The 19,752-nt window shown below is 35.0% G+C and overlaps 1 protein-coding gene across 1 annotated transcript in view; it reads left to right on the forward strand.

The window, feature by feature from the left end:
- Positions 1 to 19,752, forward strand: part of LOC106878501 (polycomb complex protein BMI-1) — a 195,947-nt gene that overhangs the window by 32,841 nt on the left and 143,354 nt on the right. Inside the window, exon 2 of the mRNA XM_052969864.1 lies at positions 14,447 to 14,566. Within this exon, the coding sequence (XP_052825824.1) occupies positions 14,455 to 14,566 (112 nt within the window). The 5' untranslated portion in view covers positions 14,447 to 14,454. The remainder of the gene's footprint in view (positions 1 to 14,446; positions 14,567 to 19,752) is intronic.

Genomic DNA, 19,752 nt, shown 5'->3' on the forward strand with positions numbered 1-19,752 from the left:
GACACATACAATTATAAACATACTCACATACAGACACATACACGTACAAACACGTACATACACAGGTACTGATTGCCATGGATGTTGTTTTGTTTTATGTCATAGATTTGACCGAATCTACGATAAAATGCGTTCTATCCATGATTTAGATACGGTACTTTGAGACAACGCCATACGATACTAAGATATCTAGCTAAGCTTAATCCAAGCGACAGCCACTTTCTCCTCTAATCTTCAGGCTCTCTTCAGGTTTACCTTAAGATTACTTTCGGAAACTTTTTTCTTTTCATTTTTTTTCTTCTTTTTTTTTTTGAGAAAAAGGCTATACTCGTGAGTGCACGTATTGAGTGCTTTAATCTGTAGCAACACGAAACCTTTATAACAACGACTATTCGTTGAAACACTCACGCCTTCAAAACAATCTAAAATGTTGCTGGAAAAAGTGGAAAATCTGTTTACACGTATGCGTTGGAAAATTTTACTTTTTGATATTGAGATGACATTCATAGCCACAGAACATATGGACACAGAATACCTGCCTTCAAGAGTTAAGGATTTAGCCCATGTCACAGCAGAGCCCTAAACATAGTATCCAACATGCAGTTACGCATGAAGATAACAAAGCATTAGAATATTTAAGAATTCTAAAAGTAGGTTTGTCTTATTCAATAAAGCGAATCTTCGTATATGGCATACAAAAGGACAAATATGGCACATTGTTTCATGATAGCATTTCGTACAGGAATTGAAAAAAGGCGACCTATAAGATTTATTGCAATGTGAATGAAGAAGCCAAATGCCTTAACAAATGGTTCATAATAGACAACTGAACATAACGTTTAGTTAAGAGAGAAGTGTCTATCTCTAAATATACGTTCATAAGCCTTAATTCACTCATAAACCCACTTGTAAACTAATAAAATCTGCCAAAACAGACAGCTTTAGTAAACTGAAAGTTTACTAAAGTATAGTATAACTAACAAATTTAAAAGAATAACTGGACTTCCATAGTACGCAAACAGTAGAATAGTTACTAAATGGAATAAGACTAGATCTAGAGATCACGATATCGTAAAATGTTACCATTCGGTATTGAGACCCACGCCATTTAACATCCCAGTAGATACGTCAGAATCGATGATTAAAATATCGAGATTATTATGCATACACGTAAGAAATCCTATTCTTCCAGAGTCGGCTTGAGTCAAATAGTATGAACCTGATGACATATGAGACGTCTCAATGGGCTTTTATACTTTAATAGACTTATACTTACGTAGCAGTAATGGCTATTTTCGAGTTAACATATGAAAAATTCTAAAGGCTGTTTTTAATAACATAGTAATTGAATATAACAGTTGCTAATAATTTAACTAAGGTTAACTTTCTAGAAACTTCTTTAGACCTACATTTCGATATTTACAAACCCAATGAGAAATTTAGAGGTATAAATAGGCAATCTTGCCACCCCACTATTCTATCTAGAAGTCTTATAGGCAATATTACTTCAAGAAAGAATACCTCACCTCCTCTAAAGAAATCTTCGATAAGGTGACTCTTTATTACATTAAGGCTCTAGCAAATGCTGAATTCAAACATATGATCTCATGCACCAACACACGTTCATAAGCCCAGAACAGACCGGGAAACATAATACGATTCATACCGCTTCCCTTGACTCTCGGAAAATTAAGACTAACCGAGGGTGAAATTTCCTGGTTCTGCTAGATAAGAATTTCCTTGACAGTCATAGGTACAAAAAGAAAGATCTTCAATAGTCGTTCTGGGAAAACTTATCGTTAGAGTCCTGAAATGAAGATAATTATTTCAAGCAGACCCACCAAGTGTATAATTCCAGATTGTCTTTCAGTTATTCTCAATCCTCAGCATGCGACTGAGAGTCTACCTAGTTTAATGGGGAACAGATCTTTGGCAAGTCGTGGTGAAATGCATTTCGGTTTTACCACTTTTGGTGGAAACACATTATGTTATTCTTATGTATGTATGTATGTATGTATGTTTCTATGTATGTATGTATGTATGTATGTATGTCATTATTCAGTTTATTTCAAGATTTCTTGCCAATAGAGAGAAAGAGTCGGTTTCTAACCTTGGAATTTCAACATCAGAAGAGTATGTATGTATGTATGTATGTATGTATGTATGTATGTTATATATGCAGATTTGTTTGTTTTCTTTTATATCTCTCTATCTATCTCTCTATCTATCTAACTAACTAACTAACTATCTACACGTACACACACACACAGACACACACACACACACACACACACTTTATTTATTCACTCTCATTTGTTTGTTATTTTATTAAGTTACTTCTCTACTTCACTCACTGTCTTAGAGTTCCCTTTTCTTCATTTTCCTTCTCTCTTCCACTCGTAATGTTTTTTCTTCATTCATTCTTTTTTGCCATGCTTCGCTAAATTTCTCTACCATGTCTAGCTGGCTGGATGATTGCTGAATCTCTCCCTAGCCCTCCCTCCACGTCTTTCTCTCTATTCTCTCTCTCCTTCCCTCTCCCTCTTTCTCTCATTCTCTCTCCCTCTTCCTCACACCCTATTTATTTACTCCATCTCTCTATAATACTTTTTTCAATCTTTGTTTTATGCGTGTATTCTCATGCATATAGTTGCATGTCTAAACATGTTTCTATATACTTAAAGGATAAACTTCTGAAAAGTTTTACAGATTTTTTGAAGTTTCATTGATGGCTTCGATCTATAGTCTTCGAATCAGCATTTTCCTTTCTGGTTTTGAGAAGCCTAATTTCTCAAGATTGGTATTTAGGCAGTGTATTTCATATCCCAGGGATCTCTCAGCACAGTCACTATTTTCTTCTATTTGTGGATTTATTGTATTTCAGCTGAAGTAAGCACCACCGGGGCTTCTTGTAAAGCGTGAGAAACTCGTTCGTTCTGCAGAGAAAACACTGTCACTATCATAGGGATTACGTATACAGCGAGTCTAAATATATGTTTATTAAGCGCATGCATGTAAATTTATTTACAATTTCTCCAGAAGCACGCTGTCTCGGCTTTTTAATTAGTAACATATATTCTACATTCGACACGATATTTATACTTCCAAACTTGCTATCTTCTCTCTATTTTCTTACATGCCTCCTGTGGTAGCTAAATTGTATCAGTTACATTTTGATACAATCTAACTACGACGCAGTTATTTATACTATACATATATACACATATATAAACATATCATTCACACTTACAAAAAGCACAACCTAACACATGAACATACATACAAATCAGAACGCATGTGTATATGTGTGCGCGGGCGTGTGTATAGTTAGATGTAAATGATTACAAAGCGTACACAATTCATGTAGCAGAGGTTATATATATGAAACACCTAATGATTCAATCTGCGCTACCACTCAGTGTTTCTCCATACGTGTGCTCGTTCAGCGATCCATATACACACGCACTTAAACAGAAATACATCTAGTCCGTCCATGAAAGAGAGAATACTAGAGTCGATAGAATCAACTAACCTCTTCTCCTAAAACTTACTGACCTTGTTCAAAATTAGAAAGGATATTATTGTTATTATTATTATTATTATTATTATTATTATTATTATTATTATTATTAGAACTGGCAGAGTCATTAGCACACCAGGCAAAATGCATCGCAGTATTTCATCCATCTTTATGTTCTGAGTTCATGTACAACCGAAATCGTTTTGCCTTTCATCCTCTCGGGGTCGATAAAATAAGTACCAGTTGAGTACTGGGTGCAATGTGATCGACTTACCCCGAATAAGGAAATTGCTGCCCTTGTTCCAAAATTTGAAGTCATTATTGTTGTTATTATTGTTGTTGTTCTTGCTATTATTTTGTAAGTGAGTAGAAGGTGACTGAATTACAGGAACGCCGAACGAAATGCTTTTTTTTATTTTCCTGATTATTTTCCCTCTACCCACCACACACAAACTCACATGTATATACATATGCACATTAGGCATGTGTGAGCGTGTATATATATAATATATGCATACAAGTATTTACATATATTCACAAACGCTCATGTGCATATACACACATGTGTATGCATATATATATATAAAAAAAGACTTCCCAAGCGTTAAACTAATACATCTGTTTGTTGTCTACATCACCCGTCTTTGTCTTTTTTTTTTTGTGAATTCTCACTATAAATATATATATATATATATATATATGCGTGTATATGTGTGAATGTATTTCATATACATTTTGCTCTGCGGGACATTCTCTTCAGTAGCTTTCCACTGGATATCCCAACAATGTCTACATCTCCCGTAAGTGCTGTTCCCTGTTGCGGCGGCAGGCAGCATTAAAACTACCAAGAAATGTTTACGTACTTTTGGTCCAGCTAGTAAAGATGTCTCTTTACCCATATTCATACAGCTACTCGGGAAGCAGCTGCAACAATTTCATCTATGGCTGAAACTTTTATGTTTTACTATTCATGAGAATTTGCCCTTTACTCTCATCTCACATATCCCTGCCGTTATCGCTAGGAAAACATTTCATCTCCATTTCACGATTGGCGGGTCCGTTATCCTTCCTATGTTCATTGCCAGACTGGTTGGACATTGTAGATTTTGCTACAATCTCATTACATTCTATATCTCCCGGAATCATACCCAGCCATCTTTGTGTCCCGCGCGATTTACTAAGATAGCCAGAGCAGTCTACATTAGTTGTTCCCTCTCTTTCATGTTCCCATTCTATATTGCTATTTGAAGGTACCATATGTTCATCAGTCTGAAGTGTTCTGTCAAAAGTCACACAATGCAGTAAGACCAGTTGCTTTGTTATTGCAACATGTCTTAAGAACACGATTACTTCTTCCAAATCCATTTGAAATATCTAATCATTAACTCTATTAAATGTCGGGGTGTCGGCTTTTCTTTGTTTATTCTTCTGCGTTGTCTTTCTTCGATCCTCCCCGATATTTTGTAGGTAAAACAAGATACAACTTGTATTTTACACCAGCAAAGGTACCGACGACTTCGTTATGCCACTAGGTATATTTTGAAATGGATAACTTAAGCTCTGCCAAAAAATATTTCACTGATGACGATCAGTGACATCACTCAAGCTCCACTACATAATATTTGCTATCGATCAAAGTACAGTGTACATTACTTTCTAGAGAAATTACAACATGGCTATCTCCAGTTTACACAATATGCTCGAGGATTGCTTCCCTTGCTCAACTGTTTATTATGCTGCTCACACACATTGCTTTCAGGCACGAGTTTTCTCGCCCGAGAAATTTATTTGTTTGATATGTGTCCCAGTCAATGGCGTCTCCTCTATCTATTTCATTTCTAGAGTGATCTCAACCACCAGATTCACTCACACTCCATTTCTTTCATGCCCAAACTATTCGCTGGGTCGAACGTTTTGTGGGATTCAACGATTACCTTAGAACCATGTGGTAGTGGGCTTTAGCAATATTAACCTCTTCCATTAGCAATCTTAAAGACAGTAGATGTTCTGCAATAATCCTTTTATATGTAGCTTGTAACCAAACTACTTTCATAGAAACTTGGTAGAACATTTTCCCATTTTTCTTTATTGTTATGAACTGGAGCGGTCATAGGTGATTCAGCAAAAGGCCATGCTGTTAATGTGAATTATTGCTTCCACTTTGTCTCAATCTCAATACACCTATTGGCATAATTTAAGAGTTATGCAGAGATTCAACCATCGTCACTGAATTCTGTCAAAGGGGGATCATACACTTAGTCTTGCATTACGGTCAGATTACGACGACTTCGAGCATTCGTGTCATAATGACAATGCTGGAAGAACTCATCATGGCGGGTTACGAAAGATTTTACAATGGCGAAAGCATATTTTTAAAATTCTGGAAAATATAACATAACATTTTGGGAAGAATTTAATAGATTTTTTAAAAAATATGGTTTATATGTGTATAGTTTGTAAAGAGACTAAAATACAAAAATTCAATAAAAGCCAGTGCTGATTGGCTGTTATTTTTTGCATTCTCATTGTTTCTTTTTTGTTGGGTAGAAGGCGTATTTTATATTTGCTCATTCAATCTAGATTTATTGTGCTACGTAATGGTGTTTTGTTAAGTTTGTTTCGGAGTTTTCTAATGTTGTCAGGGAATTGACAAAAGAACAGTTTTAACAAGATTATTAAATCTAAAATGACAAAAACAAATTTAAAATAGTTGCAGTCCTTTGACCAAAGGCATTCCGGCCATGACCTTCATGTGTTATATTTTAAGAAAAAGTTTACTCAAAGTAATTTATTCCTATTTCTTTGAGGTTTTTTTTTTTTAAATATTAGTGTGATTTGAATTATTTCTAGCTAACTGAGTAGTCATATAAAGCCCACTTTGTAGGCTGGCAATATAAAGACCAAGATAGGCAAGACAGAAAAGAATACTTGGACATATTATGCTCCTTGTAACATTCAAGGGAAACCACATGTTTTTCACCAATCTGATGTAATTTTGAAATAAATTCTGAAATGTGCTTCGCTGTTTGTTAAGATTCTTAAAGCTATTTCATATAACGCCTTAAACTTCTCTGATAAACGTAGGTAACGCAGTTCATTCTCGATATGTTTGATTTATGTTTCTCTCTTTGGCTCTAATCATAAGTTTGGATAGAATCACTTGATTTATGAGTCTGACATACTTTTTCAAGAATGATGCGAAAACCTGATAGATGTACAGTTCTTCAGCTTTTTTTCTTTAACTGTCAAGGATACATGCACCAAAGGAACAAATAGTTCTATTACATTCTTTCTTCCAGCTGTCAAATTCAACATATGCTGATCGTTACTTTCTTTTAGTCGAGTTTTCAATACTGCCCCACTTTCAAAATGAAGTCTAATAGTTATCCTGCAAAGTTCATTCATTACCAACGGACGATTCTATCACCTTCGTGTTTTCATACATATAGAATACTGGATACTTTTTTAAATGTTCTTCACTTTTCAATTATATTCACTTTTTAATTATATGCACGGTGAATGGGATCGTGTAGGAATACAATATCTCATTGTAATGTTACTACTGGGTCACGCAGATCAATGAAGGTATATAACAATTTTTATGTGTCACCAGGTTGATGAAGTTCTATCTATAGGCTTTCAATATAGCTGTAGCATAATTCTTCCTCGAAACACATGAAGCGGAGATCTATCTTTTGAAAACAATTTAAAAAGTTTTACACATAGTTTAAGAAAATACTAGACACCACATCTTTTCATATATATTTAAATGTTAGACAATACGAAAACTCTTTCTTGATAAAAAATATATATAATCCTGTGATGCATTTAACTTTTCGCCAGATCTTTTCATTATTGAAAGCTTTTTATTGTATATTTGCTTTTAGAAAGTCAGACAAAATTCGTATGTTGATATATTATTTTTTGATTTAATATATGGATTTTCTTTTCTCTATAAATCTACCATTAAATTTCAACATCACAACTATTCCATCAAATAAAACACATATTCCGCTTTGCATCAGATATTGTTTTTATAACAAAAATCTTAAGCATGTTTTGAGAAATATGGCGAGGCTCAGTGAGAGGCGAAGAGTAATACGCAAGACTTTTTACATAGACAAAGCAAGATTTATGCTATATCCTTAGACAAGAAGCATGATCTAATTGCTTACAACTGCCTGACCTTCACTATGGACACCAGAACGTCGGCTTAGAACGTGTACGATACCCGTCTATCCAATTTCACACACAAGCTCTGGTTTGATCTTCCCCAGTGTGCCAAATAATGTAGTTCAACTCAGAACTACATTATTGCCAACCAAACTTCTTAAGCACCAAGCCATTACTTGCTTTATGAAGTCAAATAATTTCATCCTATATTTTAAAGGAATTCCTCATCGATATATCAAAATTTCTGAAGCCAAGAGCCATCGTATGCAACTGACATTGTAAACAAGTTGTAACTATATAAAATACAAACATCATAAACATACACGCGCGCGAGCGCACGCACACACACAAACACACACACACTCGCACGCACGCACATGCTCATACACACACACACACACACACACACGTGTATGTGCGTGTATTTATTTTAAATTCTTTTAATTGTTTTTGCGATTGTACTGTTTACTTTTAGTAATTAGATCTTTTCTCGACTGTGATGGTGATAGATGGGAGTGTTTGCTTCTGTGCTCTGTGTGTCCCAAGCAAGCGTGTGTATCTGTTTGTGTCAAGAAGCTACATCAAGATCAATTTTACCATTTGTAAATAAGTGCGATATATGTCAGTGAGATGGCGCCTCCAAGCACGTCACGTGATTCGAATGCAATGTTGAATATGAGATAAAATATACGTGTATCAATACTGAATTCTTTCTCTGTTTATTTGTAAGCAAATAGTGTTTGTAATTTGTAACCCTGATGTTAACAGATATTACCTTGGCAATAAATATATAAGATAAAGAAACATTTTGCTTGTCAATTAGAGACATAGCCTTTCAAATCTGTGTCGAATGTATTTTTCAGAGACCTGAACACGCAAAGGTTAATTATGACAGGAAAACTTGAATAGAATAGATCAGCCTCCCAGTCTACTACTGGTATTTCTTAAAATCGTTCTAGGATGAATGAAAAGTAAATTTAAAGCATTTAGTTCACTGCTACACATTTACAAATCTGATTCTCTTTAGTTCTTTTTTTAGAAATTACATTCAGAATTCCATCAAAGCACACGTCATCGTCTTATAAAAGGAAAGACCTGGTGTAATCTTCGTGATATATAAAATAATCCCTTTAATCATAAATCTGCTCGATTTTTCTCTGATCTGCTGTTAAACAATTAAATTACTGTGTGCTCCGTAGGAAGTTCTACATGATCATTCAACATGCTAGAAATAGCTGCTAAATCTACCTTTGGTCACATTGTTTTGTCTTAAAAGTTCAAAAAGACATTAGATAACGCTGTGGGAGATAATCGTACAGTTGGTATCGCGGTGGCTGAAATACTTTTATCTGCTTAATTAGGAGAACCTGGGGCTTAAATAAATAAATAAATATATACTAGATAACATATGAAACTAAATAAACTCCTAATTTCACAAGTTTTCTTTATTTTCGTTTTATATTTCTATTTTCCCTTTATCAGTTTTAATCGAAGCTGTCAATTTTTAGAATGTCAATTCTTAAATTGTGTTTGCTCTAGTTAAATTGATGAATTAATTAACTATAAACTCAAAACAGAAATTTAATGATTGCATTCATTTCAAATATAATAAAAAATAAAAAGTTAAATATTTAAAGTCGTCGTCTTTGTTTTTGTTGTTGTTGTTGCTTTGCCGCAATAAAATTCTGATCTAGTAAACATGCAGTCAAATGTTTCTTCACCGTGACATTTATATCTTATTTTGTGACATAGAATAATTGAGACTACCATTTTTTATTCTCTTTTCTGTTTTTTTAAATGGTAAAGTGTGATGGAATGTCCACTCAAAGACCACCATGCTGGTTCATATTATGACTAATTAAACCAAGTAATTCATTTAGCACCTTCTCTATATACTTTGCAATAAACTTTAATAACTCTTCTTATTAAGTTTCTCTAAAGCGGTGAGCCGGACAAAATGCTAAGCGGCATGTCTTACGTCTGTACATTCGGAGTTCAAATGCCACCGAAATCGAGTTTACCTTTCATCCTTTCGGAGTCGACAAAATAAGTACCAGTTGATCAATGAGGTGAATGTAATTCGACCTCACCCACGAAACAAAAGAGAAAGGAAGTTAATTCTGGCCTTGTGCTTGTAGCAGAAAAGATTTAATTTTCTCATGGTATGAGAAACAAAACGAATCGGTAGTTTTAATCCCTACTAGATTGGAGAACAGTTTCAGGTAAGCCGTGATGGAACCAATAATAGTTATTGCTAGACGTTCAGCACATGTTAATCCAGATTCAGTCTTCATTGACGTTGATAATTATGAACCTCAATCAGAAAGTTAGATCTTTTTTTATATATAACTGTCAGTACATGTGGATATACTCCACTTCTGACCCACCCACTGAATATAAACTTGTATAAACTCATTACCTTCACACCGTCACTATAATCTTGCGCGCACAGACCAACAATTTTGGCCTTAGATCTGGACTTTCATTTTACCTATTTATAGTTTTAGATTATGTCAGATGTGGAAATTAGTGTTCGTTCGTTTTAATGCTTCTTGAAATTTTTAGAGTATAACGTGAAATTTTCACCAGGTTCCTGCTTAATGTTGCTGACTGTTACGAAAGTTGCTGTCCCATCTTGTCACCCATACCATTAGTAATAAGATTGGATGCCGCATGACTGACAGATGCTGTTTCTGAGGAAGCTGACAAGAATGGATATTGTCAGTGGGTTTCATTCATAATTAGCTAGTGGTCTTCAAATGTTTTTCATTTATTTTTTACTTTCCATATTTCAAAGAAATATTGCATTATAACCAAGAAGGAAATGCGAAAATGAATGTTAACTTTTAATAAGATTTCTTCACAACAAATCTGTTTAATTTCGAAATACGTTTTAAAGAAAAGCGTTTGCATCAGAATAATTTTTATATATTGCGATTAAATCCTAAAATACAGTGATTTAGTGATTTATCTTGCTATATTCCTTCTATATTCTGTGTTCAAATGTTAATGGCATTGAAATTGCATTTAATGCACTACATGGATATAATTTTCCTTCCCCAGTGTGTGTTTGTGTATGTGTGTATTTGTGTGTGCGTGTTTGTGTGTGTGTTTGCGTGTGTGTGTGTGTGTGTGTGTGTGCATGCATGCGTATGTGTGTGCCAAGCATCTTATACTGATTACCTAATCATTATTTCAATATTTTAATAGAATTTAAGGTGACGCTGTGCACAATGCATAGCAGCATTTCGTTTGTTTTCACGTTCTGAGTTCAAATTCTGCCGAATACGACTTTGGCTCTCACCATATTGGGATCAGTAAAATAAATACCATCTGAGTATTGGGGTCGTTGTTATCGGTTTCCCTCTACCCCCACCTCGAAATTGCTGGTCTTGTGCCAAAATTTTGAACCGATATTTTCATTGAATTCTGTTACGACACTGACAAAGTTTCATTTACGTTTGTTTCAGTTCTGATTTACGCTGAGTTGTATATAATTTCATTTAGAATATATGATACTTTCAGTAGAGCTGGGGGGAGTGAAGAATCTCGTGTTACATTACTTCAAATGACAAAATGTGAAAGGGATTCGTCAAGAGTTTCCTTCACCCACTATTTTTGTTTTGATACATTGAACGTATAGCGTGGATATTTATATTCTTTAAAATTCCTCTGAGGTCTAAAATATCTCAAATATTTATACGCGCGCGCACGCACGCACACATGCGCAGACGCACACTCACATGGACGCACGCACTCACACCTATGACTATGTATGTGAGAGACTGTATGTCTGCGGATATTTATACATTAAGCGTCTGATCCTTAGATCCGAATAGATTGCTTTGACGTAAATGTTCCGGCTCTCGGTTCTCTGAGATCAAATCCCACCGAAGTTAACTTTGCCTTTCCTCCTTTTATCGTCAATAAATAAAATACTTGGCCTGCACAGGTTTACATCTTTCTCTTCGTCTTTTTTTCTGCCTGTCCATTATTCAATGTTCCTGGAAGAACTCAGCTCTGGTCCATCTTCGAAATGAATGTGCTCCGCCAAGCCAAGATACGTATTCTATCACTTCAGCTTCCATATCTCTCTGTCAAGAATCTGAGAGTAGCAAATGAGGCAAGTCACGTGCATGTACATTTTTTCAAGTAGCCATAAACAGGATGAGATTCCACAATGCTGTGTCAGGAACTTCTGTTTCCCATTACCTTTGGTAGATGCTCAATTTCACTTCGTGTGTCTCTGCCACAAAGACATCAATATAGTTAATTGGCCATGGTCTTTAATCAGGACTTCAGAAAGCTTTCAAGTTATAACATCTGATATGGACTGTGGCAAGCATTGCATGTCCTGAATTGAGCAGTAATAGTACTTGAGGCAAATTCGAACCTATAAGAATGGCCATTCACTATAATTTGTGATGGAGAAATTTCTCGCTATAGACAGATAAGTGTAAATGTATATGTATATACACGCATATATATGTGTGTATGTATGTATGTATGTATGTATGTATATATGTATGTATGTATGTATGCATGCATCAGTTTCTGCATAAATCAGTGAACGTTTCGTTTTCTGATTTCTATATTAGAAGGTAGATTTCGACTTCGTACAGAATGTTCAGAAATGTTAGTTACTGAGGAAACCAAATAAGGTCTAGACACCAGTGTCTAAGTATCTGCTGGCAGAATTATGAACACGCATTAAGATTTTACCGGACAAAGTGTCTTACGAAATGCTTACCTTAGGTTAAATACCACTGTTCTACGTTTATGTACATATAATAAACACATATATATATTTATGTGCTACTAGTAGTTTCATGCGATGAAAGCACGCTAGGTAGTATATTTCAACAGCTCTGGTCTCTCAGCTCAATCTTCAGGTACTGTCCACGTGGTAAAATAGGCTAAAATAGGACGACGAGATGAGAGAAAGCGCGAGAAAAACCGAGAAAGAAGTAGATATGAAAGGTGGACGGTTGAAAAACCGAAAAACGAAAAAGAAAACAGAAAGACGCTAGTGGAGTGATTGGAGTTATTTCCCCTTAGACTGTAAAATATAAAGCTGAAAAGATAGTGGCCTCGAGTCTGCGGTAAACTGTTTAATCTGGAGAGGCTGACACTTTCCATTTCGTCAACAGGAACTTTGTCATATGCTTACAACCGCTGAAATCTTCCGATCTAGAATTCAGCATTATATTAGAGTTCTTAGATCTGAATAAAATCTGAGTTCTTTCGGCTAGGCAAAGCTTACATTTTTTTTATCCGTTAACATATGGTGTGGAAATTTCGACTATTTTGCACTTTATTGTGTGTGCTGTGATGTTCGACTTCAAACCCCAGCCTAGTTGTCTTTCTAATTTTATTATTAATGTTTCTTAGTATTTTTTAATCTACTACAATGGAATAACAGTTTTATTGTAATAGATTGGTTCAAGAACATAAGCATAGTGCTAGATTTACTCAGTTCAACATTATATATTTTTTCCCTTCATATCGCGATTGTTACTTGATAAAGCCATTGAATTTGCTAAGTCCATGTTGATATAGACCCCATGGGCCTGAACTTTATCCTGCAAGCGAAGAAAGCGCTACAGTTCAGTAATGGATTAGCATGAGTAAAAAAAAGTCCGATAATGATGAATTGTTCAATGTTTCAATGGGATCGTACGATGGTGCTGACATCTGCGATCTTGTGGGTCTCTTTGTATTAAACACATTGAGATCAAAGCACCCATCTCACCACGTTGGTCTATAACGAGACGAGGAATTGGGTATTTCCCATGGTTGACATGGTCACACCCTAGATAGATTTAGGAAACAACTTACCTCTACCTTCAGTCAATTAGGCCTTAAAATCACAGTCGCTACTAATCTGCCTAACGTTGAATTTTAGATGATGTTTCCTTAGACCTAAACTCCTCCACTTATAAACCTTACCGACGAGAATCTTTCCGTATATATATAAACAGTCATGTCATCCCACTGTAGTGTTTAAAAACCTGGTGCCTATTCGAGATCTTTCGCTTCCGATTTATGGAAAACAGTGAATAACATCCACCGACCTTGCGAGTTGTCGACAGACACAATAAAAGCGTTACATGTAATTGAGGTAGTATCAAATTAAAATGGCCATCTATGTGTCACATTTGATATATATACACTTTGATAGGCCAATTAATGTGATCTTTATCCAGCGATAACTTCTTTTGCAGTCTTGGAGAATCTCTTGGAGAAACACACCAGGCACTGATTTCTATAGGAATTGCAGAATCTGACTGTCTCCGCGCATTGTAAAAATGTCTCTTAGATATCTTTGTTCAGTTCTCTCTAAGTCTGCCCACGCATACTGGCATCCTAACTACACCGCTTTAGTCACACGCTATTCCTTTTAATACATTTCTCTGATTATTATCATTCGCACGCTCTTCTTATTCTAACGAGACATTAATTTGATTTCTTTACCATCCTTCTCACCAGCAGGGCTTTAACCGTTTCTTACATTTCCAGGTTGGACATTAATATAGGCTCACTTGTAGAAACGATAGCTTTTATGGAAACCTGTATTTCAATCCTCGTGGAGGTCGAGTTTTCCATCTGTTTTACCCTGTTATTGAATACATTTCATTGGCTTTATTGGACTTACTGCAAAATTTTAGCCAAAGGAAGCCTTATTTATCTGTATGTTTTACTGCCTTTTTTCATTGAAATATGTAATATTTGTTTTTTTCTTCTTGTTTGCAGTTGTGGAAATGTACCGCTCTGGCCGGCTTAAAATCTCTGAGATAAATCCCCATCTAACGTGCATACTATGTGGTGGATATTACATCGATGCCACAACAATTATAGAATGTTTGCATTCCTGTAAGTACAACCAGTTTATATACTTATTCAACATATTTATATATACTACGCACTGACACATGTTAATACATGTGTGTCTGTGTGCCTATGTGTGTTTGTGTGTTTATGTGTGTCTGTGTGTTTGCGATTGTGTTGCGTGTATTTGTGTGTTTGTCAGTGTTTGTGTGTATCTGTGTGTGTTCATATGAAAGAGGTATGCAAATACAAAATAAAGTACTGAGTACTTCAAGAAGTAGAATGTTTAATTTAAGCAACCATAGTATCTCTTTCTTTCTCTTTGTTCCTTCTCTCTTGTTCTTTTGCTCTCATTCTGTTCATATGTACACCTCTGCGTGTGTGTATGTGTGTGTGCGCGTGTGTGTGTGCACGTGTGCGTGCGTGTGTGGGATATATAATGCACGAATGATTACAGGCGTATATCCAAATATTTTAAACAGGTATATTTGATGGAAAATTAAGAACCTGGAAACTGGATTTGTTTTTTGCTTGTGGTTAGTTTATAACACATATTTGTAGCTAATGTTTTAGTCTCTGTGTGCCTTTGTGTATGTGTGTGTGTGTGTATGTATGTGTGTGTGTGTGTGTGTGTGTGTGTGTGTGTGTGTGTGTGTCTGTATGTGTCTCTGTGTGTCTGTGTCTGTATCTGTGTCTGTGTGTGCGTGCGTGTGTGGTTGCGTGTGTGCGTGTCCATGCGTGCGTGCGTGTGCATGCGTGCGTGCGTGCATTACTATGTATATGCTGAAAAAGAATGTTTTCTTCGTTCTGTCAAATTTATTGTTGACTGTCTTTTGAATAATTTGCTGTCTCACGTCACTGTTCATCTACACTTCCAAGTGAATTTATATACATTTGGAAATATGCATTATTACATCGATATATTAAAGGCTAAATGAAGCCATGACATATTTTATTGAATTATAATATTTAATAGATATGTCACAAACTGAACTCGTCTTGTGTATTGTATCTATACAGACTTTACAGTCGGGAATATATCGTAGAAGTGTTGTCTTCCAGTCAACAATGAAATATAATATCGATTATTAACATTACACTAAAGGGCGATACTAGTGTGTTCCTGAAGGGAAATTAACGTTGGAAAAATATTGGGAGCGTCAGTCTGAGATAAGATTTATTTTCGACACGGATAACTATGAATTGTTGTCGTTTAGTTCCAGGTCAGTTTTGATTGAGGAGATTAAATGCATTTTGCCCATGCTACTTTTTGTATCTGTGCACAAATGCACGCGTGTGTATCTATAGTGTATGTCTTTATTTAATATAGCAGAATTTGATTTAAGGGAAATTTGGCTGCTGCTTCTGGCATATAGATCGACTGCATAGAAACATTATCGTTGGCTCCAAGACTTCTCTCCTATTTCCCCATTATAAGGGAGTTATATCCCTAACCAAACCATAACTGTGCCCTTTTTTTCTTTAAAATTGTGTAACGTTCAAACTATTATCCAGTATGCCCTTTCCTGCGAGATCTGGTTATTAATTGTATAAAGTAGTACGATTCTGTGCAGCCTCCGCATCGAGTGTTATATTTAAGACTATACTGAACAGGAGTATATCAAATTCATTTTAACACTACGTTACTGACAGTCAATTTATCTATTCCAACAAAGAGACATGAACAGCCATTCATCTCCACGTTACTCATAGGTATATTTTTATTCCAAAAGTTGTGTCCACACTAGATGAAGTAACCTTCTTACCAGTTGATTAAAACTATAATCCACAAGGGAACCCTTAGACAGGTAATTGCCATACTATAAATATATTGCTTGAACAATTTGGAAAAAGTCACAAAGAATAAGGTAAAAATAGACTATAACGGCATTTTAATTCAGTAGGAAAGTTATGGAGCTAAAAACTCTATACATCATTTGATTTTATATTCCACTACTTCACATTAGATTTTCTATTGGAAGAAAATAAGAAGGAAGTTTGGATAGGGGTGAATACCTTCGGTTCAATTTTATTCCAATAATTACAGAGAAAAGATTATAGAAAAAATTATAGAAGAAAAAGCATTCGAATCTATTTTATTTTTTTATTTATGTTAAAAAAAAACTGCTGAAATCATGTTTTATGAATTTAAATTTACATTCACACATACCTATATATGTATGTATGTATGTATGTATGTATGTATGTATGTATGTATGTATGTATCTATGTATGTACGTCTATGTCAGGGTGTGTATAGATATATGTTTGTCAATATATCAAAATATGTGATATGTATATAAGTATGTTTTCTAGGAAGAGTGGTGACAGTCTGTGCCCCTTTAACCCTTTAATATGGTGTCTTACCTGTATGACCTTCTCGGATAGACATTGCTTTTTCTTTATTTTTAATTTATTTTATGCGACCATACATGATTCTTAACAACCGGCCAAAGCTATAAGTAACATAGCAACTTCCCCAATAAATTCTCTTGAGCTTTCTCAAAATTTCATTTGTTCCATCATGATTGGTGGTCAACTAATCACTTTTGTTTCTGACTTATTTGTTAATATGTTTAAAATTCACCAAAAAATGTCGGAGTTTTGTCATGATATAATCGAAGAATATAGCAAGAAAATGATCCCGAAACAGTTGTGAATTTCGATCCCTATTTGTGTTCTTTATACATTTGCTACACTTGGAACCATCCCTGGGTTCGATCTACAGCTAATATTGGATTGGGTACCTCTCTCTCTCTCTCTCTGTGTGTGTGTGTATGAGTGCGTGTGTGTTTGTGTGTGAATACATATAGTATACTACCAAAAAATGACAGATGTAAGTTGCTTCAACGTGCTGTAAATTCAATATTATATACCCAGCCAATACTAACGAATTTAGGTGTATTAACCCACGTAGTTAGGGTGTTGTACTAACGATCCCTGGACCAGGTGTTGCGTTGCCTTCTTGAGCTAAACACTTTATCTCGCATTACTCTGCGATCACTTCAATACCTGACGTATGCGTCACCGCGCATCATTTTCAACATGTATCGTGAAACTGCATCACTATTTTCCTCACAAATTCATCTGAATCTCTTCAGTTCCTAAACTTTTACAACATTTTTATCGAGTATATGCTAAAATTCAAAAGGTTTCTCACAAAACGTTGGGGCCTTTTTCAATGAATGCTCTCTGAGCCGTCCATTTTAAGTAGTAACGATGTAGATTGTTTCTTGTAATTTCTAATGAAACGTGGTATAGTTATGCAGTAAGATACAAAAGTGCAAACTTACACAAACTACAACAGATTTCTACAAAAGTGAAAGTAAAATATTTGCACCATGAAACTGTTTCGCATTATTTTGAAAGTGGATGCAAGAGTAGGCCCTGGGCGAACATGTAAAATTGTTAATGCTGTTTACGTTTATAGCAGACTTAAAGAAAATTGCGTTTCGCTCCTTTTTCTTGAGATGAAGTACTTTGTGTATATCTCATCATAGATACAACACTTGTCTGACCCCAGTGTTGATTTCAAAGGATCTGCTGTGTTGTTGACTGCTAGGAAAACTAAGGTATTTACAATGGAGCCTTCAAACTCTTGCAGCTGATTTAAATTCTGGATCTAGTTTTTCTATCTCTTATCTATCCAGTCATCTTACGTCCAAGCGTCGTTATATATAGAAGTGAAATTCATTCCCAGTGAGATGGGGGTTATTTGATGGATGTGCTGAATATTCCGTTTATTTAGAAATTGTGTAGTTTTGCTTCTTTATACTTTAGTGTTGCTGCTCCTCACAAGATTACTGTGTACGTGAGGTTCACACTCACCATTTCATTTAAAGAGTAATCAGCACCAGAAAGATTCGTTTACGGTAATGATCTTTTGAAGAAACCGGCGAACACCAATATCACTTGATCAAATCAAAACTACAACGGATTCGATACAGGAATGTATTGATCTGGAAAGCTAACAGGCTGAGTTGATCCCTGTTGGGTCTAAACAAAGAACATAAAACTCCTCATTGACTTCCAATTGGTGAATTGTTAGAGCAACGAAAAGGATGCCTTTCGTTATTTGTTTCTGCTCTTTACGCTCTGATTTATGCCGTATCCAACTTTTTCTATCATCCTTTCAGAGTCGATAAATAAAGTTCCAGTCAAGTACTGAGAGTAATTCTTCTCTCCTTTTCTTTATGGATTGCGCTTGTAATTCAAAGGTCCTTTTCACATCATGTCACGGGGTTTGGGGAACGGAATTTGCATCAAGGGTGCAAGTTTATGTTGTATACTTACTGCTTACACGTTAATCTCAAGAGTAGGAATTGAGTTTGTCGAACATTTGAGGAAATATACGGATATCTTTACGGTTAGTAAATCTATTTCAAAAGTGAAACAAATTTATTCAATGAATCTTCATAATTTCCCATAAAGTTCATGAGGTTTCAAGATCATCTTACTCGAAGTTAAACATATATACACACCTGCAAAAATATATGAGAGCAGGATTATATCTGTACGTAAAATTATTCTCGAAACACGTTAAACGCTGCCCGGTCTTTATGAATTATTTTCATTTGGATATGTTTATCAATATGCATATATTAGTAAATCATCAATATCGATTAATTGTTACTGAAATGATATGCTTTCGATGTATCAGCATTGTTTCTACCGAGAGACACGCAAGAATCTTCCACACAAAGTTTAATCCAATCTGAATGTTAATGAAAGCATGATTTAATGTTATCAGGCACCTGTGGAATTCAAACATTCACAAAACTCTATTCACTAGAGTCAGAGTGGCCTTAGGATCTGTTATCAACCTTAAATTTGTTAAGTTTTACTTCCTTTTTATTTATTAAATCCAGATCGTATACGTTTTATTTCTGTTCAAACAACTTTTTCTCTTCTTTCTGCTTGGAATGTTTGATAATATATTCCTTTGTTAGGCATTCATTAATTTGTCACATATAGTTAACTATGTCGTATATATATAAATGAAGAAATAAACATACACATACATTCATTTATACTTATACAAACGTCACGCTTGAAGATATATATTGCCGGAGCCATTACTTACTCACTTGGGCACTCTAACTCTTACAAAATGGAAGAACACTTAGTTCTATGTATGTATGTATGTATGTATGTATGTATGTATGTATGTATGTATGTATGTATGTATGTATGTATGCATGCATGCATGTATGTATGCTTACATATATATA

This window comes from Octopus bimaculoides, chromosome 8 (assembly GCF_001194135.2).
Source record: "Octopus bimaculoides isolate UCB-OBI-ISO-001 chromosome 8, ASM119413v2, whole genome shotgun sequence".
Lineage (NCBI taxonomy): Eukaryota > Metazoa > Mollusca > Cephalopoda > Octopoda > Octopodidae > Octopus > Octopus bimaculoides.